Source organism: Acipenser ruthenus, chromosome 1 (assembly GCF_902713425.1).
Source record: "Acipenser ruthenus chromosome 1, fAciRut3.2 maternal haplotype, whole genome shotgun sequence".
NCBI lineage: Eukaryota > Metazoa > Chordata > Actinopteri > Acipenseriformes > Acipenseridae > Acipenser > Acipenser ruthenus.
Genome location: NC_081189.1, coordinates 32,020,384 through 32,043,696, shown reverse-complemented (window position 1 = coordinate 32,043,696; position 23,313 = coordinate 32,020,384). Strand labels below are relative to the sequence as shown.

The window sequence follows — 23,313 nt, the reverse complement described above, 5'->3', positions numbered from 1 at the left end:
TGCGCTCATTCGATTGCCTGAGCTTTTAAAGGTTGTATTATCAGGCACACTTATTCGCCCTTGTTAGTGAATGTTTCTAGCTACCTGTGACAGACCTGTTACTAGCTACCCGTGACAGACCTTTTACTGCCAGTCAAACTGATGGACGGCTTCAGTCTCTGCCCGTCAACACGACTGAGGCACTACAATAAGCATTCCACTGCCCAATAACGTAGCATGCTACATTCCCATCGTACACTGTTTCTACAAGATTCAAGACAAATCCTGAATTTTAAATGAAGACATGGCAGACAGAGGCAATACTGCCATGTGCTGTAACTGCAATCAGCTTCATCATCAAGAAACATGGTAGAAAGATTGTATTATTTTCATACTACATTGACTTTCTTTAGATTTTCTGATATTATCGCTGGTCTAAGCATAAAATCTAATTTTGATTTAATGTGATTTATGACTTGAGAAGAAGCAGAAGCAGCTATAACACAACAGGATGGATTTACTGCTGATAATTCATATTTGCAACACTTTAACAGGCTTTTAAAAGTAAATACTATTGTTACAATGCAGGCCAATATGCACACAGCATATATACAGTATAAACATACTGTAGGGCAATACTGTTTTGCAAGGATTCTAAAGCATTGTCCTGGTACAGCAGACTGCTGGCCTTGCTCCAAGGTTGCCCTAAGCCAAGCAGGCAGAATGTTCTCAGCCCGTGTGGCATATTTTATGTGATGAGAGCTAGGCTTGATAGCTACTTTCAGGACCCTCTGTTCTGTTGCTGTTCTCTGCCTTTAAAGGAAGTTTGGATAGACAGACAGGGTGGAATGTGGTTTGCAGTAGAGAAGAAAAAACAATTCCTGACTGTTACAGATAGCATCTCACCAGCAGGCTCTGTCTACATGCAAATGCTGCCTCTGCAAGCTGCCCTTTTTCCTTGTTAGCAAGATAGCATCCAAGCGCGATGCAGCAGCAGATAACAAAAAAGACAATCCAGGTTTACCAGCCTAGACTTGACAAGAACACTTTATCCCAGAATGATGAGTCTCCAAAAAAATAAATAAATAAATAACACATACGGGTAGTGGAAGGACAAAATGCTCTGGGAATAGTTTGATAGGTTTGCTTTTAATAAATGTGAGCCATTCTCCATCCTTTACATGTTATAGTTTCTTTTCCTTCAACAGGCTTTTAAAAATAATTGTGAAACAATAACAGTGTGTTGCGGAGCAAAGACAGACATACTGTCACCAATCATTAAACTTTCCGATCTGATAGCTCCAGCCCGCTATCAGCTTTTATTTCAGACATGTTGACTAGCAACATCCACCATCTTTAAGAAGCATAGCTAGGGCATCCTGACCTTTGATTATTGAATTGGGGTTTTGATCTCTGGTTTAGCAATGGTAAGCAAATGTCAAAGGCCTTTTTCATTATAGATCAAAAAGGCACAGGCAAACTAAGTCAAATTGCAAGTGTCTTTTTGCTTGGAAACAAGTGAGTAGGCATCTGATAATCTGGGATTTGAAATTGCTAGTCCTGACAACCAAATCACATTACTGACTACGCATCTATGAAAATCACAGGGTTTGCAAACAAGAATGCAAATAAAGTAAAGTAATGCTGGGAATAAGATTGCTGCTGGTTCTTTTTAATGACTCCACATTAAAGTCTTCCTTCTCAGACCCAAACAATTCCTTTTTACACAGCAACCTACGTTAGGACATTTGGTGTGTGTGTGTAACATTCAAGCGAAGAAGTGGGAACATTTAATTCAGCTATTTTCAGTTGCTACTGCAACTAAACCCAACTCAGCAGCCGTTCCCAGCTGATAACAATTACCGCACATTGCCTCAAGCTTGCTAACCATACATGCAGTAGCAGCCTCAGCCAGGAATGATGCATTGCAATGTGAGAAATGCCACAAGTAGTTCCACTTACTGATATAGGGAAGGGAGGTGGTGATGGGAGGGGGGTGTGGGGGTTGGCGCTAGAGTCAGTCAGAGGGTTCGGAACTACTGAGGTCTCTGACATTAGCGAGTGGCTCTTTCAAGGAGCCAGACTGTCTATTGCTTATCACTACAGAGACAATCAGCATTGAGTGAACAACAGATTCCAGAACACTGTTGCTAAAGTTGGCCAGCCTGATAATTGGACTAACAACACAGCTCTGTCTCTGGTGATTTTCAAACCATGGCTAGGCTGCTGGCTGCCCAAGTAAGAGTTGTCACCCTCACCTCTAGGGCCACAAAGCTACTGGTTTGAGTTCATCAGGACTGAATGGACATACTGTACCTTTTTTTCAGCACTCCTGTGGCTGCTGTTTCCAGGTGCCGAGCCAATGAAGGTGTTGATATGTAAAACGGAAGAGTTATCTGTTTTTAGGAAACAGAAGATGCTATAGCAAATACCAGATTCCAGATTTTAGGAAACAGAAGATGCTATAGCAAATACCAGATTCCACTACCCCAAAATTACATCAGCCACACACAGACATACCATGTTCCATGTAAAAATACGTTTTGAGATCCCTATCAGAGCTTGCATGTGATTCAGTATTAAATCAGGTTCTGTATTAAAGATGCACATTAGGACCACCTGACTATAGTGAGTGTTTTGACAAATCCCAGGTATATATGTTAAGAATTACAGGCTGGACATCTATTATTAGGACACAAAATAATAGCCAATATATACTGTTGGATTGTGGCTACAACTGTATTGATTGCTAAAGCAACCCATATACAGTACCAATCAGATAGGACAGTAGAATTTGAAAGAGAACTACCTAAAAGTTTAATAGTATAAAATTGTAAAACCAGAATGAGGAGCTCCATGCAACAATGGGATGATTCATACATAAAGGTGGTTCTTTAAATTAGTGATCATTTTGAACCATGATGCATATCCACCTAGGTAGACTATACATAAACCATTAATGTAGCATGTTTTGTAATTTTCTTTGTATCTTACAAAAGGAGGACAATATTAAAAAAAAAAAAAAAAAAAAAAAAAAAAAAAAAAGTTATTTTGTACAGCTGTTGCATGGAGTGCCCAGACAAATGAAATTATGGAATACTGTATTGTGTACTGTAAAAACAAACCACAATTAGGACCAAGTATTGCTTCTTACAATGCAGTCTTCTATAAAATATGCTAACTACAAATAAACGGTTTAGTGTTCAGTGGCAGTGTATGTATTAAAATGAGTGCAATATTTTTCTGTGTACACAGCTACAGCCAAAAGTCTTGCATCATCCTATAGAATTAACTACTTTAGCTTCATGAAGTCGAGTGAAACCTGGTGAATAATGTTATGTTAAAATATTGAATTACATAGCGCTTTGTAGTTTTCCATGTACTTTACAAAAAACTGACACATTTAAAAATACTCTACTACTATTATGGCTTCCGGTAGACACCTGCGATATAATTTTTGTAGTTTATTTGATTATATGATGTTAAATAAAATATCAAAATGATGTTCCTATAGTTTTTTTTTTTTTAATTATGTCTCAATTCTGAAATTCTAGGTGATGCTAAACTTTAGGCCATAGCTATAGGGTGAAGCTGCTGTTAATGTCTATCTGTGCATGCCTAGGGTCCTCCAGTTCTATGGCTGGTAGCCAGACTGGCTTTCAGACTCTGGGAGCCGTCTGGCCTACAGTGAATACCATAATGTGGGAAACATTCATCATCACAGACTAGAAACATCCAGTAGAAAAAAACAACAACAAAAAAAAAAACCCCAAAAAACCAACAACACAGCAAACCGGTAATCACGTAAAACATTTTCATGAAAGATCATGAAACGACTGTATTTCATTTCACTTATGTTAAAGGATGTTCTTTCTGTTATTTTGAGAGTTAATGCACTTTGCCAGATAAAGGTTAAATAAAAAAATAAAACATGGCAGTTCATCTGTGTGCATTTCTCTAAAAATGGGTATAACCTGAAACTTGGATTTTTTTTTTCAGTGCAAATAGTATTTGTTTATTTAGCAGACACCTTTATCCAAGACGACTTAGAGGCTAGGGTGTGTGAACTGTGCATCAGCATTGGTGCACAAGGGGGTTAAGTGACTTGCTCAGGGTTACACTGAGTCAGTGAGTGAGCTGGGATTTGAACTGGGGATTTCCTGGTTACAAGCCCTTTTCTTTAACCACTGGACCACAAAGCCTCAACTTTTTGCTAACAAGCTATACTCAAAGACAGCAAACATTACAACAACTGCTTTACTAATGTTTCTAATAAAAACAGTTAAGACCTCAAATATTATACTTCCAAAGAACAGCTAGCAAAATGTATTATCATTTATTTATCATACAGATAAACTGTGATCTCAATTATAGAGATGTGGCTGTCTGAAGGTGTAATTTATTTTTAAAATACTGGGATCAAAATGGTCTATCAAATCTCTAAGATGTTTCTTGTTTATTGCACTTCAAACACATTTTTTTTAATTTTTATTAGTTTACCTTTTTTCCCCATTACCTATGCCTTTTGACATTCTCTGATGGTTGGTGACGGTTACAAAAATAAACAGCTGCTTCTATAAAAAACAGTGTGTTAATTGGGGGTATTTTCTAAGGAAGGTTAAAATCAAACTGGCTGCACTGTATTATGGAAATAAATTAAGTTCCAAAATGACATACAGCAATATTAAAAAATGGGAGTTCTGTTATGCTTGGTTTTGTATTTAGCAAGAAAGCGCCCTGAGAAAAATAAAGCGATGGGAGCTGCAGACTCCAGGCGTTGTTTCAGTGCTCTCCTGTACTCCCTCAGCCACTGATAAATCAACAAAACAAGAAAAAGGAGCGACCCATGAACTTCAAAGAGCACCAGGGCCACTTTTCACCTATCCTCCTGATCTTTAAATTGCCCCATAATGAGCCAGAGCAATAAAAGGGGGAGCCTTAATTGCAGGGCAGATTGTCTCCGTTTGAGACAGCTCTATCTCTAGAGTTCTCTCCCTGGCCCTCCCTCTTTCCTGTCTACTCCTCTCTTTTCCTCTCTCCAGTCTCAGACCTTTTGGTGTCAAGTATCTCCGCCTGCAGGCTGTCAGGGAAACGTATCCTTTCCAGCACCTGCTTTTATTCCCATGCAGGTCTCTGAAGTGGCCCATTAGTTGCTTTAGACTTTCACTGTTTCTTTCTCTGTGGTGTGTGATTGTTTGTGTGTGTGTATATGTCTGCCCTGGTAACTACAGAGGATTGCCAACTCTCGATTGCTGTTATCTCTTTTATAAGGAAACCCAGACATTTTACAAGGGTGCAGTCCTGTTGTCTGCCAAGCAGGTGACAGGACAAAGCATGAAACGTTAGGTTATTATCATAACCTTGGTTCCCTGAAACAGAAATGTAACCTTTACCTGATGGGATATAACCTCTTACAGCATGAATTACCTGAGCACTTATATCAAAGCTGCTCCTTTAAAAGCCCTGTATGCATCAGACGTCTCATAAACACAAGTGACGCATAAGACTCAGCGCCATTTTCATCAGGAACATACCTCATTTATAACCATACTGGGAGCGTGTAGACGCTGCTCTGGCATTCTGAAGTGTCTCAATGACTCTGTCAGATAATAGATGGCTCAAATGTCTCCGCTCAGGGGCCAGACCCAAAGCTGCAGAGCTGTCGCCTGACCTTACTGACTGCAACAGCTGCCTCGCTGTCAGCACCTTGAACCTTCGTACTCTCAAGTACAGATTGAGCCGTCTGAGGTTGAGGAGCAGTGTGAGGCCGCCCTCCTGTTTCGGCACCAGGAAGTGCCCGGAGTAAAAGCCTGCTCTCTCGCTGAGAGAGTGAACAATTGAAATTGCCTGTTTCTACAGTACAGCCGCCACCTCCTGAGACACTAATACAGTGTCTAGAGGGTTCATGACCATTGTTGCAATCATGCCCTGAAAGGGAGGGGGGCCGATTTGAAACTGCAGAGAGTAACTGGCCCAGATGGTGGTGATCACCCAGATGTCCGTGGTGCATGATCACTAATAAACCAGATGGGCCTGATAGAACGGGCCCTGGACCTGTGGCAGCAAATCTCTAGGGCTTCTGTCTTGTAGAGGCTTGCGTCTGTGGCCACAGCTGCTACTTATGAGCAGGGTGTCGATAATTGTGCCGGCCTTCGCGTTGCGCACTGTTAAAGCTCGGAGCTTCCGCTGCTTGGTGAGAGCGTGTTAGCATCTCATCCACTGCCGGCCCAAATGTATGCCCTGGTGTTACAGGTGCATCCACTAATGACGCCTTGTTCTTGTCAGGTACTCAAGCCTGAGCAAGCCAGAGCTGCCTTCTTGCCGCCAGCAATGCAGCCATACTCCTGCCCAATGCCTGACCATTGTACTTAGACAACTGGAGCAGGTGGTTGTTGACCAGGCTCACAGCGCTGACACACTATCAAATATAGAGCGTTTAGGCTCATCTTCCGTGGCCCAAGGCACCTGCAGGGTCGTGATAGCACGTCTGATAAGGGAGGTGAGCTCCTTCAACAGGGAGGGGCTTACCATGGGAGCCAAGACATTTGATTCCGCGTCCTCGGTGGGAAGATTAATTCTTGGGTATCCATGCCCTCAGATGCAGTAAGGGACATGGTGTCCTCCTGCTCTACCTGCTCTGGCTGTGGGTCAGGCAATGGTGCCTGAACCCTGGGAACTGAGACAACTGGGGGGGGGGGGGGGGGCCCTTGCCGCAGCTCCGTCAAAAGGGACTGCTGCTGGTTCATAGCTTCAAAAAGCTTTTCCATTTGCCCCACAACTCGGTCAGTACCAGAATGCCTGCTACGGCGGCTCCTGTTCCTCTATCTAGGAGAGGGGGAGCTCTTCGAGATAGATGATGAAGAGGAGGATTTTGAGGAGCACAGGCTCTTAGTCTTGCTCCTACCCCTAGATTATTGTTTCCTAGCTCTGACACTGACCAGGTCACTGGTATAGCCTCTGGTACAGGATCTGGTACCGACTGGTTCCGGCTCTCGTACCAACCAGGTTACTGGTACAGGCTCTGGTACCAACCAGGTCACTGATACAGGCTCTGGTACCAGCTGTGGTACCGGCTTTGGTATCGACCAGGCTACAGGCTCTGGTACCAACTGGTCCAGGCTCTGGTAGCGACTGGTACCGGCAGAGCGAGTCATGGGTACCGGGCTGGTACCAGGACAAGTGGTGTGCAGGTAAAGACCTGAAAAAATCACTGGCAAACTGCAAGCATGCACTGTAAAACAGACAGGGGCTGCAGTTGCCTGCTAACTAGAAAAAATGTACCAACCTTCGTCGTCAGTGCAGCAAAGCAAACACAGCAGGCTCACGAAGAGTCGAGCAGCAAGGAAGAGAGCTTGAAGTTACCTGCAACAAGGTACTGAATCCCAGGGAAGGGGCGGGGAGAGACGCTGGCTTCGTACAGGGCACAAAGCCGCGGAGTGGCTAAGAAGAATTATCACTTAAAAAGGTAAGTTATTTCATAATATGAAATGAGAGAGAAAAAGTGAATTAATCAAATTATCTCCGTAGTTATGACTTAAAGTTAAGAGTTCACTTTTTCCTCAGGCAAAGGCTGAAAGAGAAAATGGCCGAGCCTTATGCGCTACTCGTATTTATCCCCTGGGGGCGGTGACGACGTCTGACGCATACAGGGCTTTTAAAGGAGCAGCTTTGATATAAGTGCTCAGGTAAATCAAGATATAAGAGATTATATCCGATCAGGTAATGGTTACATTTCGTATTTGAAAGGGAACTGTATACGTATTCCCATAGAAAAAACACACCGGCAGTATAAAAATAACAAAACAAAAAAATCAGGATAAAAGGTTTAAAGATTTTCTAAGCAATCTATTTTATTTACCACAAATGAGAAAAGATGAAAGAACCTTATGGGAGACTAGAGCCTTGAGCGGTGATTTATGGTACGTTTTAGATAGATCTATCTGCTTATGATTTATCATGTACGCCAACTAAAGAGTCAGTACTCATGGGTACTGTCTAGGGACAGAATCTTAAGGGATTCAGAAATTCCTTTGATTAAACACTGTTCTCTTTGCTCTCAGGAAATCAAATAATCTATACATATTTTATTGATCTCTAAACAGATATTAAAATAAAAGTTATTATAAACCAAATGTGTGTAATTTTGTATTACCTTGCCCTTAAGCTTGGATGCTTGAAAAATAAAGATTACAGATTATTACCCTGTGATTGCTGATCTGTGATCGCCCGATTACAGGTGCATGAAACAAAAACCCATCAATGTATATCAAGACATATGCATTTAATAAAAACAGGTTCTCTTCATTTCTCAGCTTGTCAGTAGGTGTTTTTTCTTCCCCTGTGAATTGTGTTTTACAGTCGCTGTTTGTCATTGGTTTTATTGAATAGTAATGTCCCTTTTTATTAGTCTGTGCCTGTGCTTAACTGAAGCAAGTGAATACAATCATGGATCAGTATATGCAAGTAGCTGGCACAACATAGGAAGCTGCGTATTTTCATTTTTTTGCATTTAAAAATATAATCCAATGACTTCATAGAAATGTTAAAAAAAGAACAAGTTAAGCGATTTATTTTTTGAGCAATGTTTTCCATTGCAAACCCTGTACATATTGAAGGAAACTCATATACAAATGTTTATCCTTCTTTGATTTAAGATTTAATACATTTTCTATGGCGCAAGTTTTTCTGTGCTGACCGTCCACCTATAACTTACTTTCAGTCGATCTTTGGGTAGAGCTGCAGCGCCTTGCTTAATGACCTCCTGAACACGTTCCACTGACAGATCAGATCCAGCCTGCTCGAGTCGGGAGCTGAAGAAGCCAATCACCTACAAGAGGGAGCAAAGTGCTTCAGTGACATAACTGTGCGAGCATCCTGATTATACCGGCAGGGAAACTCTGAGAGCCCTTAAACCCACACATTTCAGCCCATATACTGGCATGATGGTAGTACTCTTAGATATGTTTAAAAGACATTCATTTCAGTCACAGTTTTCTGTTGTTCCGTAAAAACTGTTTTAAATAGCTGCCTGTTTTATACTTGTCGATTGCATAGTGTTCTGAAATGTTTATTGTGAAAAGCGTTTTTTTGTATTACTTATATATTTTTCATTATTGTATTATATTATTGATTTGACTGTGCAATATCTGTCACTTGATTAGAGCAGCATCTTCCATTGGAGTAATAGGAGAGTACTTCAAGGCTCAGTTCCTCACCTTGATCTCTTCTTTCCAATCACAACTGACCATGGTTCAATATTTCTAATTATTTATATAGAAAATATTGAAAAGTTGTACGGTTCAGTAAAACTTCACAACCAATCAGTTCTAAGTCTGACTGATTTATGCCTACGGTATTTTATTCCTCCAATTGAAGACAGTAGCAGTAAGCTTAGGAACTTTTACATGTGGAATCATACAAATTATACATTTTATGGCATTTTAATTGTGAATTAACTGCATCAATCAGTACATGTCAATCAACAAGTTATTAGTTTTAAAATCAATTTATCTACAACAAAAAATTACAGAACAAGTATAGCCAAAAATAAAACTTACAAAAAGCATTCTTAGTTGTATACTAGCATTAAAATACATCACACACAGGGACATACAATTTCAATAGATGTCCAGTAAATAATGGGTGGAGAACTATGCTTGTGATAGAGAGAGAAGTCAATCTAAACAAGGTTTTGAGAATTGCATTCCGTGGCATGAAAATTCTGTATAATTAGATGATCTCTTTTAAGTTACCATCTCCCATGGCCTGCAGTCTGGTTCGGTGAAACTATTGACGTTAAAGACTTGTCTGTAATTTAGTCCCCCGCACCCATCCTGAGGCACTTTGTAATGTGTTCTTTCCAGCCTATGTGATTAAAAAAACCAAGAGGGAGCTGTCACTGCTCTATGCTTCTCAGACAGACACAAGGAGCCAAAGGCCATTCTTTTTTTTTTTATTTTGGCTTGCAGTACATCTGGGTGCGAGACCACAACAATGTGAACTTTATGGCATTGGGATTTAAACAAGACAGGTAGTTGTCACAACACTTCCAGCCATTCACACATCTTGCAAACAAGTGAGGTAACTGCATGGAGTATCTTAAAAGGCCCCGTCTTGACTCTGTTTACACTTGACAAATTGAAGCTGATCAACGTTCTAAAGGTTGTGCTAATTTAAATGTTTAATGGTTGCCACAGACATTCTTTGAATGTACTTGCATTTGAATGTATTTTAATCTAGTTTATTTTTCCCGGCTGAGTGCCTTATCAGAAAAGGAGTAAGGGTTGATCTGAACACAGTCCCAATTGATTGTGCAGGCATTTCACGAACATCCACACAGACGAGAAACCTGCGTGCTCGAAGACAGGACAGGCGTATTAAATCAAATGCTGCCAAACAACTGTGACAGACATTGCGTACCACTGGGGAAGAATATCTTGGTGCATGCTTCCAGGACATTACTGTGCTTGAGCAATGATACACAATCCACAATAAAATGTAATTATAAATCACATTGGCATTGAGTTAAGAATATAACAATGAAACTGAACGCAACAGTGAAAGTTTTTGACTGTGAATGTAATAAAATGGTACCATAAATACTTCCCTGGGAAGGTTTAGTATTTTGACACATTCAGCTTCAGTACTATGCCAAACGTTTAAGACACTGAATACTAAGATCACAACACATCTTATCTATGTATCTGTTGATTGCAATATTATTTTTGAAACTTTATTAAATACTGTAATATGTATTGATATGGAGAGGAACTGGAAATGTCTTGAGTAGGAGTTAACAGTAGGAGTCTTTCAACAAGGACCCTCTTGCATGGCTGCCATAATCTGTCTGCAGACAGAGCTGTTAAACATGCACAGCATGTATACAGTATATATAAAATTGCACCCCCAGACTATGCTAATATATCTCTATGTGTGGCAAGTTGCAGTCTGGCTCTGGGGTGAATTCATTGGCTGAAATCTAGTTAGCAACACCTTCCCAGTGGTAATGGCTGCAATTTAACACACAATTAATGCAGAAGCAACAGCACATTTCACCGCTTTGTTCCACTTATCAAGCTGATCTCTATTTGCATGGAGACGGGTAGGTACATTTTTGTACACCAACTCCTGGGGAAAATTTAGCAACTTTGCCACATGAAAAGAATATCCTAATGATCTGGCAACATATTATAAGAAATTATTTCACTTATTTTTTTATCAGACTGTGTTAAATATGGTATGCTTTCCTGTAAAATGTAACATTACAAAGACACAAAGTGGATGCCATTTTTGTTATTTTTACTTCCTGACCTATACAAGGCTTAAAAATGTCATGACAATATGAGCCTATTATGGGTCATAGAAGGAAGAGGGCGAAGGAAGCTAAAACTACCTGCTTTCTGATAGCACATACAACTAAACTATAGAAGAATGTAGTAAATGAGACAGCAAGTAATTAAAATTGAAATATTATACTGGTAGAGTGCAGTATTAATAATAGTACCTGTATGGACACATACAATGCTTCCATGGTTCTAACCTACAGTCTTTGAGATCCCAACCCCCTAATCTTAATAAATGAGACACTTAAAAGTAAAGTGCCCCTGAATAATGTTCCTTTAGGAGCAAGCACACTGCAAATAGATCACACTGGCTAGCTGGTTACCGCCTCCAGACAAGACAATGTGGTACTACTATCTATTCAGATTATAACTAATTGAGAGGTTCTGAGTGACACGCCTTCCATTTTCACCCGACGGGCCCCACCTTCCAAGACTTTAATCTCTTTTTTGTGTTAAAGCAGAGCTATACAGAGGATTTAAACGAAGTGGAAAGTGCAGTGGACACAGAGCAGATATAGAATGGCTAAACACACACATGGTGGGTACTTTTGACTTCGACAGGACACATGTAGTGCATGTAAACTGCCCCTATTGGTAATGGACAAACCTTCCCCGCCAAACACAACTAGGGCAGCAGTGTGGAGTAGTGGTTAGGGCTCTGGACTCTTGACCGGAGGGTTGTGGGTTCAATCCCCAGTGGGGGACACTGCTGCTGTACCCTTGAGCAAGGTACTTTACCTAGATTGCTCCAGTAAAAACCCAACTGTATAAATGGGTAATTGTATGTAAAAATAATGTGATATCTTGTAACAATTGTAAGTCGCCCTGGATAAGGGTGTCTGCTAAGAAATAAATAATAATAATAATAATAATAATAATAATAATAATAATAATAATAATAATAATAATAATAATAATAATAATAACTATGTTTGGGAATTCCACTGTTGACACAATTTGATTTCATACATATTCGTCTACTATTTACTGTATATGATATTAGTATTATGTGGTATCTGCTTCATCTTTACCTGAAAACCCTCTCAGATAAGACACAGGGACAAATAGCACAATAGGTCATATTTAAATCACACAAATAAAGAGTGTAACACATGCATCTAAACTGAATGATGAAAATTAAATCACAGCATACATTTATACAAATCAACTAATCACTATCAGCACAGGAAGAACATTAACCTGCATGGATCTTGCAATTTACAATATAACAAACCATAATACATATGCATCTCCCATAATTTATTGAGGGTCTGCATCATTTTCTAGGGAGATTCTGCTATATATGGTTACACATTCTTAGATTATAAACCTACCTCTTGAGAGCTCCCTCATTAAAAGAACAACAACAGAACTGCTTATTGTTCAATAGTACTGTATATTGTGCAGGGGGGTGGTTAGAATGCACAAGCTGAAAACAATTATATACTGTAATGCAAAGAAAACAGTACATGCATAATCCCACCTCCCTTGTGAAATAAATCCAGCTGAAAACATGTCATATTCATAAGTTGCTGTGCAGTGAAATGTTGCTTTTATGTTTTAATAACATGCTGTATTGGGAAACCGATTTTGCTTTCCTGAGAATTGAGGTGACAAATAGAAAAGCTTAAACAGAAACTCACAAAATGATTACTAGTTTAACAGATCCCCTGCTGCTAACTCACCATCATATAATATTGATGGTGAGTTAATAATATAATTATTCGATGTTGTAAAAAAGATCAGTTGTATTCATACTACACTTTTAAAATGCTGTTTGAAGCAAAGAAGGTAAACAGTATTATATGTGCTTTTAAAATCTCATACTGAACAATATCAGCATGATTTTTTGAAATCCAGATATTATTATTATTATTTATTTATTTATTTCATTAACCGAAAGTTGCCAATAAGCGGAACGCCTCCGCTTTCAAGTGTATTTATATGGAACAATATATACTGTAGTTGTACAAATATGGCACTGAAATACATGTGTTTTAAATGTTGCAGTGTTAAAAAATAATGACAAACACAAAATACCCAAACATAGAACTGTTTACTTCATGCGTGTGTAAAACAAAAAAAAAAAAGGTGTCGGCTTAAATAGTACTACACAACGATGTACTACAATTGCCCTTACAATGAGTAAAGCAAACATAAAAAATATGTGTTGTACTTAAAATCAATTCTAAAGAACACAATTTTAAAATAAGAAATTATCCAACATTGTCTGCTTTTTACAATGTACCACCTCCCACTGTAAATCCATCTCAATTCTGTGTGCAGCTTCGTAGCCAGTTTCAAAGCCACAATTCTTCCTCAGTCCGCCAGAAATACGCAGTTGCGAAGTCAGTGTGTTATAAAAGCTGCATGAAGTATGCGCATAAATCATGCAAGTACACTCTGTAGCACTGGCAACTAGTAACACATTTGTCAATAAGCGACGTGCAGTTGCTAATATCAGAATTCCATTAACATTAAAGTCTATGAGGAGGGATTGGTTCCTGGGAAAATGCTGTTAACCTACAGTTGTCTTTATAAGGGTAGCTAATAACCAGCATCTACTGTACTTAGTGACCCAAATCAGGTTTTAGAAATCACTTTGTGACCTAGTTCTTATTTTGCCCCTTTTACTAGACACCAGAAACTGGCAGTTATCAATTGAAGGAATAAAGTTAATCAGTCATTCAAAGTCAGATTTTCATTCATGCCTATTAGAATGTGTTTTTCATTTTATTTTCATTATTTCATGCAAAAAAGATTGAAAAGATGCTGCTCCCATGTACAGGACAGAAGAGTCCTAAGTTCTATCAAAAATGGATAAGCAAACACATAAGTGTGACACTCATATGGGCGGATGGACAGTTTCCCCCTTTTACCCGCTGATTTTATCATCACAATTGGATAAGTGTTTCCCTAGATTTGAAATAGAAGTGTGATGGGTACCTCAATGATCTCCCTGTCCATAGGAAAATGCATCCCTAGTGGTGGATAACTAATGAATTGTAAATATGGGTTTGACCATTTCAGATACAGGATACAATGCCCCTAGATCCAACTGTTGCCCACAAATCAGTTATTTTAGGGATTTAATATTCATGTATTGACTGAATTTAGATTCATTTGTTTGTTTAATTGATTTGACAATATGTACTGTACAAATACGGTATACTGCAAATGAACAGTAAACCAGCTTCTCATACTCTGGTGCTCCATTTTGAGCAAAAAAAGGAGTTGTCTAGCCAAATGAACTTTATATTTGACACAGAGGCTGATAATGTAATAACAGGCATATAAGCTTTTGTTCCACACGCATCAGGGGGCACTTGCTACATGTGTATAGGGGGCGCTGAGGTAGAATATGGAAATTTAAACATTAACATCAACAGTTAAACACGAATAAATATAAAATAAATACAAATCTTAATATTGGATCAGCACAACTAAAATGGGAAAAAAACAATAAGAAATATTTTTTTTCCCAACAACAACTGCTGCTACATACAGAGTATCTCAGGGTAGATGCTTACCATGTCCAGATTCTGCATGATGTCCTGGAAGGAGGGGTGGGATCTAAATTGCTCAAAAAGCTCTCGTTTATAGAGCAAGGCATACACCAGGTTGGGGTTGTGATGCAAGGAATTGGCTAAGCAAGAGTTTATAATCTCCAGCATCATTCGGATCACCTCCTCTATCACATTCAGATCCTGAGCCTGTTGGAATAAAGAGAAACCATGAGATTGGGAGCCTTTTCATTCAGGCCAGGTTTAACATGCATATTGAAGTAGATAACTGATTAGGACCCAGTTTAATTGCTTCAATAAAGACAAGGTAAGGAGCGGCCAGAGTTGCCCATCCCATGTACATATATACTGTATGTGTTGGCTTATGTTAAAGTACTAATCAGGATATGTGAAACCAGCCAACAGACAGGTTGTACAATTGTAAAAATAGTTACACAACACTTATTTGTTCAGATTTAGAAGGAGCCGTTTATAAAGAGACTTTTTATGGTGATAGATTTGTTTTTACTGTTTAGTAATATATATCTATATACCTATATCTTTCTCTATATCTACCCATCGCTCCATCCACCTATATTAGTATTGCTCTTTAAGAACTCCCTAATCATCGGTGTGGCTCTTCTTACCAAAAATGTTACACAGCTAGGTAGTGGACAAAATAAGTCACACTCCAAGATTCAACAAAGCAATTGCTGTGGCTCTGTAAAATGATTATCAGTGTTGGTTAGATCCACATAACTGGTTGCATGAAATGAATGGCAGACTATGTAAAAGCGAAACTTGTTTGTTATTAAAACTACTGCCTTGTTTAGTCTCTAGACATTGAGGACCACACCATCCAAACAGTTCTGGTCCCAATTCTGGTTCCAGTCAGCTTTCAGATTTAATTTCTGATTAACCAGACATAGCAACCTTAAATTCCCTCCAGGGAAAAATGTTGTCAAAATATTTTGGGTGTTTTCACCTCCATTGTACACTGAAAGTCAAATATTTAGCCATATATCTGTCTGTTTTAAAAGAAAAAGAAAAAAAAAGTATTTGGGATGGGAACAGCTACAGTATCTCCCTGCCTATCACAGATGTGAGGTCTGGAATCTGTTTTTACATATTGTTTTGACTTCACAACTAGTTTTACAAGCTGTAGTATGTACTAAAAAAAGAACATAACTAGAAAAATGCAATAACAAGTAAAAGAGAAGCAGACCAGGCAAGTATCTGAACAAGGAAATAGCAGAATGCTGTGAGAGCAGATGAGGGTTTTTTTTTTTTTGCCGAACTTACATTATACAGCCAGTATCAGGCTCAGACAGTATGTCTCAGGACTCGAGGCGTCAGGCTGATATACTAAGGGTCATAAAAATCTTGTAGTAAACAGTTTTATCAGTGCTTTTTTTTATAGTTCACACTGGTGAACTTTTAAGAACTTTTACCACACGTCTTCTTTCGGAGCATGGTGCTTGCTGTCTGCAGTGCATACAGTGTTTTTTCTCCTGAAGTATACTGTACCTTTGAAGCACACTCTGTCTTTATTAATGATCCCCTCAAACCACATGCCCAACATTGATTTTTTTTAAATTGTATTTTTAAAAATAAAGTAAAAACTTGTATCTGCGTTTAATCATTACAAAATATCAATTTATAAAACAGATAACCCTACACTAAAACTCTGCTGGAAACAGTACGGAGTTTACATTTCAAGCTGCACTGCAGGATAACTCCAGTAGAGATTGATTTGCCTCGTAGAGGTTGAGTTGTCGTACTGGGGAATTTTTCAACGGGACCCACTATAAAATGTACCTCAATGCATAAATTCAGACTTCTGCCTTTAATTTATTGTAGGTTCATCCCCACACCAGAAAGGTAACTGAACTATTTCATTAAGTGACATACCACTTTATAGCTGTACACTAAATCATTTCCATAATTATTAATTTGATAATTAAATTGTTATGATAATAAACCAGTTGTGACTTTTTCTTTGTAAATAAAAATGGAGACAACTCGATGCAACAGACACATTCCAATGTATGTATACAATACACACATAGAGTGCAATACTAGATTATTTATATGACCTTCCCAGACTGAGCAGTCCAAATAGCCTTATGCAAGTGATAAAAACTCTCAAGCAAGACTCAAGTATGTATTAATAAACATTCTGTTACTGCACCAAACTTCGTATAGAGATGTTCAAGCCCTCTGTGAACCAGACAGACTTGTCTCTGTTTACTTACACAGCTTGATTGATAGGCTGTTTGCTTGACAGTGGGTTTGATTGGTGTTGCAGCTGTCATAATGACAAAGTTTATTATACAGACATATACATGTAACACGATCTGAAAGATGTATTTTTTGTACTTTTAAATCTGTATTGTAAATAGTATAATGTAATAATCAAATGCAGAAGATAGGGGAACTTTATTTTATATATTTATATATATATATATATATATATATGAATATTTTAATTTTATTTCTTTATACGTCTCGATCTGTATTATAATAACTACGTAAATGCGTTTGCTGAATGATTAGAAAGTAGGGGGGTGATGCTCATTTTCAAATGTAATTAATGAATTAATTACATATGTGTTCTTTCACATCTGTGATATAACAACTGGCATGGCGTTTGCAGTGATGACAATGCGCTACAGGAGTTACTGAATTCAGATTCCTGGGCAGGTGTAGGACCAACCAACCCCAGATACTGTATATCCACTGTTATAATAAGACTAGGCCGAGTGTATAAAAAAAGAAAAACAACATGAACTGGGTAAAATACACACAGATTCTTTACATTGTTCTACAGCCATATACAGAAACCATGTTTATAGTTCGATGAACTAACTTTGTACAGTATTTTGCATTGTTATGCAACCTGTTGACATTGTCATTGCAGTTTCATTGCAGCAACCATAGGTTCAACGTTTAATGTTAAAGTGTGAAAAAAATACCCCTTTTGTTTACCCCAGGGTAACTAAGGTAACACGTGTGTAATAAGGTTATACAAATCTATTATTTAACAGTGCAGCTGAGAGTACTCTGTGTTAAAAAAATGTAAAACACCAGACAGGTTCTTATTTTAATAATTTAAAACAGCAGTATATGATGCTGTATGGATCAGCTGAATGTATTACTATAACATGGTATTAATACATGTACAGTATTATTTTCAACACCCTTTTGAACAAATTTCTAAATGCATTAATTATTTCTTTGTTACCAGTGTAATCAATTAATTCAACCACATTATGAGTTATCCATTAACAGCTTAATACCAATATATAATTTAATATACACTGTAACATTAGATGAGCACCCACTTCTCTGGTTTTATGGGGGGGGGGGGGGGGGGGTTATATTATTTTAACACAGCCTGTATTCAAAAACTATTTTTTTTTTTTAACAGACTCCATATTCTCATAAAATAAATAGGGGGGTTTCCAGGCCTACTGCAAAGTTTCCTTTTTTCTGCTGGTTTCCTGGTAGGATAATGGGAATTTGAAATGATAGATACCTAATTTCCAGCACACCGCTGAATTAAAATAGTTATAAATAACACTTCTTTCTTTCACGACCTTCACCCTGAGTAGCAGAGGAAACCAGGCGCACACAAACGTCAATCAGCACACGTACATCACGTTTCTCATGATGGGCTTGTTTCTCATGATGAGCTTGTGGAAGATTTTATCTGGTGGTAGAGACTCTCCGGAGTCCTTCAGGTTAGATGAGAAATTATATTTAAGACTTTACAAAATTTACAAAAACAAGAAAAAAAACACACACACCACCACCGTCAAAAAGCAAATCAGACAGGCTTAGATCCAGAATGCCTCAAAACGTCCAAAGCGGAGCCAAGAGTGTTGTACCCGTGTCCCCATAAGTCATAATAATAAATATTGCAATACTGATATAAAGGTGGTGGCCAAATCAGAGATTGAAAACCTATATTAAATATTTAAACTAAAAATGCTGCATCACAATTGGATAAGTAATTCTCTAAAATCTTGATACCAGTATATGTAAAAGTCTAAAGTTACATACACATGTCTCCACAATATCATTGAAGATATGCATAAGACAAGTGAAAGTATTGCAACCATCGGACAACATTAATGATTGGAAAGTAAGGCTCCTTACAATACCTTTATTAACATGGTTAATGTCAGATGGTATTCCAGAAATTACAGGCAAACATGTTTTCCATTTTCACAAGCACCTACCTTTGTTAATTGCCACTACCTCTATTTAATCTAATTACCAGTCTGGTGTAACAAACAGACCAAGGATTTATTCATATATTTCTTAATTATACTTTCTTATTTACAGGGGGTTAACTATTGCACCATGTACTGCACAGTATCTAAGTTATAACACAAGAGATATTTAATATAGCAGGATTTTTTTTTTTTTACTGGCATACAAACATCAAAAATGTGTTTCTTTTTATTTTTTGGGGGGTGATATGTATGTTACTACATACCTTGTTGTACCCCTTTTGGTTTTTTATGCAACACAAAGCAATTTAACTCTTCCCCAGCCAAAAAGCCGACTGATTGATGGATTAAATCCAAGATTTGTGTAAACAACAACAGCAATAGGGACTGATGCAAAGCAAAGATCACATCACAGGGCACACTGCATAACACTGTACTTGTGGCTGCATGATGGCTGAAACCTTCGTCTACCTTAACTTCTTTTAAGCGTGAAGTTACGGATGAACTACCAACAACATTGCAAGATCCACTTGACATGAGCAGTAACCAGTATTATTTGACTTCTGTCTTGGCTTGCATATCAAGCAATGCAAAAAAATAAACAAAACAGAGCTTCCATCTGCCATGCTGAGGGCTTGGGTCATTTTAGTATTACCAGGTCTTCCTGTGTCAGTTTCTGGTATAGAGGTCAATGTACTGACTGGTGAGTCACCAGCCTTTCAGACTCCAAATGGCTGTGGTTACATGAACAAAACTGTCTTACTGTTACGAAAGAAGGACCTTCTACTTCTTAACCTAGTGTTCTTCACAATGGGCTTATCATGTAGGCTACAGTTCATGAACTATACACAGCACCCTGCCTCAATACAAGGCTCTCTGCAATAGCAACAACAACAATAGTTCTAATATAAGGGTACCACTCATTGGCCACTACATGCAATCTATCCTACTGCTAACTATTCATTCATAGCACACAAAGCTTAGCTTCCTCTACTGCACTGCATTACTGTATTTTGGGTGGAGTGCAGTGAATGAAGCTATGATCACTGGTTCCAGCTGCCCGTTAATTAATTCTTGAAAATTGATAAAAGACTAACATTCTACTGCACTTGATGATCCACAATAGTTTCCTAAACAGAAAAATAAATAAATAAATAAATAAATATATATTATATATATATATATATATATATTATATATATATATATATATATATATATATATATATATATATATATATATACACACACACACACACACACACACACACACAGGTGCACTCCACTTATAACAGACTCCAAGGGACAATTAAAAACAGTACTTTATAAACAAAGTACGTAGTAAACACAATTTGAAAGGCTGTATGTAAAAAGAAAAAAAAAAGTATTTGGGATGGGAACAGCTACAGTATCTCCCTGCCTATCACAGATGTGAGGTCTGTTTTTACATATTGTTTTGACTTCACAACTAGATAGAGTATATAAACAATACAAGCTTAACTGACAAAGAACGGGAGTTTATTATGTATACAAAACACTCCCCTGTGGGCCGTACAATGTAATAAGTAGTACCAATGTACAAATTTATATTTTTCGTAAAATGTAATTCAAATTGTATATGTTATACTTTTAAACTGCACAACGGCTGTACCAACAAAAACATAGAAGAATAAAAGTAAAACAGCAACTGTTTTTCCTGCCTGACGTCACAAATGCCGCTGTGACTGTCATTTACTGTCCCGGATGTACCTTATTTGCACAAAATATCTACCTGTGGAACAGGAAAACTGTACATACGGTAATAAAACAGTACTGTATATATTAAACTATGTATTAAAATGCAAAACACCTGCCTGTGGAACAGGAAAACTAAACGCATTAAACGGTATATAATGTATGTTATAAATGAGTCAATATTTGTAATTCTCCATTAAAACCCATGTTGTTTGGCAGGGACATGCCTCCTCAATACGTTGTAAACAGAATTCCGTTCTAACAGGGTCGGTTATAAGTGGACAGCACCTGTATGTCAATATACCAGGCTCTTATTAGAATAACCTCTACTCCATATTGGGCCAGTGCAGTGTGGAGTAGTTGTTAGTGCTCTGGACTCTTGACCGGAGGGTCGTGGGTTCAATCCCTGGTGGGGGACACTGCTGCTGTACCCTTGAGCAAGGTACTTTACCTAGATTGCTCCAGTAAAAGCCCAACTGTATAAATGGGTAATTGTATGTCAAAATAATATGATATCTTGTAACAATTGTAAGTGGCCCTGGATAGGGGCGTCTGCTAAGAAATAAATAATAATAAAATAATTATAATACTATAGTACATTTTATTGTTATTTCATCTTACTTCATCTGAAATAACATCCCAAATATGCAGGGTGAAGAGTCCTTGCTGTGGTAAATTTGCAAGAACTGGATTAGGATCAAAATGATATAGTAGTTAAGCTTAAGGTCGCAAAAATAAACTCAGAACGGGAATTAAAATCCTTTAGTTAAAATGGGATTCTCTACATCGGAAACTAAGAATAACTGATAATTATTATTATTATTTTTTTTTAAACAGTCACTACTCCTGAGACTTATTAAACAGTACAGCTTGTTCGACTGCAAGCTAGAGATGGGTAAGCACAAAGTCCCTACAGTTGTGGCCTCGGCTCATGGAGCTTATTTAAAAGGATAAAGGTACACTCACATCTGAATGGATTCCATCCTAACATACTGTGTATAACTGTGTACAGTATAACGTGTGACTGCATATACCTTTTGATGATGTTGTCATGTCTAGATCATCAAACTTATAAAATAAACTAAAGTGTGTTTTTTTTCTTCTTTTTTACCCAATTCATTTCTACCAAATTTCAGGTTGTTTTGTAAAAAAATGTATTTTAAGTTGTACAGTTAAAAGGAAAAGAAAAAAAAAACAGAATTTAAAAAGACACAGATTTATGTGGTCATGTTACATGCCACGTGATCCACTGGAATATTTCCTGTGTGAGTTGTGTTCAACTATTCAGCAACATGGGAAGGCAGAATCATCTATATGACTTCAGTGGGTGCATGTGCAATTACAGTAGCTCATCCCTCAATGCAGTGACTGAGGGTACTTGTGGAATAGCAACGTAAGCAAATAAAAACATCACTGAAAGCACTGAAGTGAAATCACTGAATCCTTCGACACTGGACAAAACACACCTGTTTCCACTTCAACAATACATCGGGAGCTAAGCATCGCTCAGTGTGTATGGCAATATATGGTTAGATTTATTAAGCATACTTGGTGTCATGCATCATCCAAAAGATAGCATCTTTAGCAGGTTTCCCAGGTCATCACTGCGTTGTTGATTTTACATGGGTGTAAACTCCTGACCCCACATCTATTATGTCACCTACCTTAGTGAATATTTAAAACTCTCATCCCTGACACCGGAAAGTCTGTAGTCAAAACCCATTAGAGGACGAACATGGTTTAAAAGGCACAACAAGACAACCAGCACTTTGAACTATGGGAAGGAGGCTCTAATTGCAGCTTCCCCCATAGCTAATCTGTTAAGAAACTCAGGGAACCGAGTTTGAGAGCCACCGTGGCAAGGAGAAGCACAAACAGGAAAGCAAGGAGACACATACGTTGTGGGACAGAGCCGATAGAGAAACACCAGACAAACGACAAAAGACCCTGATGAACTGAAATGGCCTTAACAAAAAAAAAAAAAAAAAAAAAAAAAAAAGTGTAATTATATCCCTTATCTACTGTGGGGGATGTACACGTAAATCTAATTACAGTATTAAAATGCAAGTGTTCTCACAGTTTTCTTCACATCCTGCTTTTTTTTTTTTTTTTTTTTTAAGATAATATTCACCCCGTGTTTACGTGAACATTTTTTATGGGAAATGCAACTGAAAAACAACTGTAACAAGCATATCTACTATGTGTGCTATCGAATGCATTTATTTGTATCTTTAAATAGGGTACTGTAACACTTGAATTTGTTTCTTTAGAGAACAAGCCCCCTATGGCAGTGTTGTTACCTACAGTACCACTGAGGCAGACACATAATTTGAAGGTTATTGCTAGTCAGGATAAATGTATAGGAAATGATACTGAGGGCTGGGGTTGCTCATGTAAAATAAGATTAATGGGGCTTGCTTACACTGAGGTGCTGCGACAATGCAACTACAGGGGAGGAGTACGATGGAGTCGATGCAAGATTAATGGTGTTCAGCTACTGCAGGCAGCTGTGGCAAGG

General features: G+C 38.0%; 1 protein-coding gene across 4 annotated transcripts in view; it reads right to left on the bottom strand.

Moving 5' to 3' along the window:
- LOC117962753 (dymeclin-like) overlaps positions 1-23,313 on the bottom strand; it is a 164,799-nt gene that overhangs the window by 14,655 nt on the left and 126,831 nt on the right. For all 4 annotated transcript variants that reach the window (XM_059023737.1, XM_059023756.1, XM_059023749.1 and 1 more), the window contains 2 exons: positions 14,852-15,034; positions 8,693-8,806 (listed from right to left, as the gene is read on the bottom strand). In XM_059023737.1, coding sequence (XP_058879720.1) covers positions 8,693-8,806; positions 14,852-15,034 — 297 coding nt within the window. The remainder of the gene's footprint in view (positions 1-8,692; positions 8,807-14,851; positions 15,035-23,313) is intronic.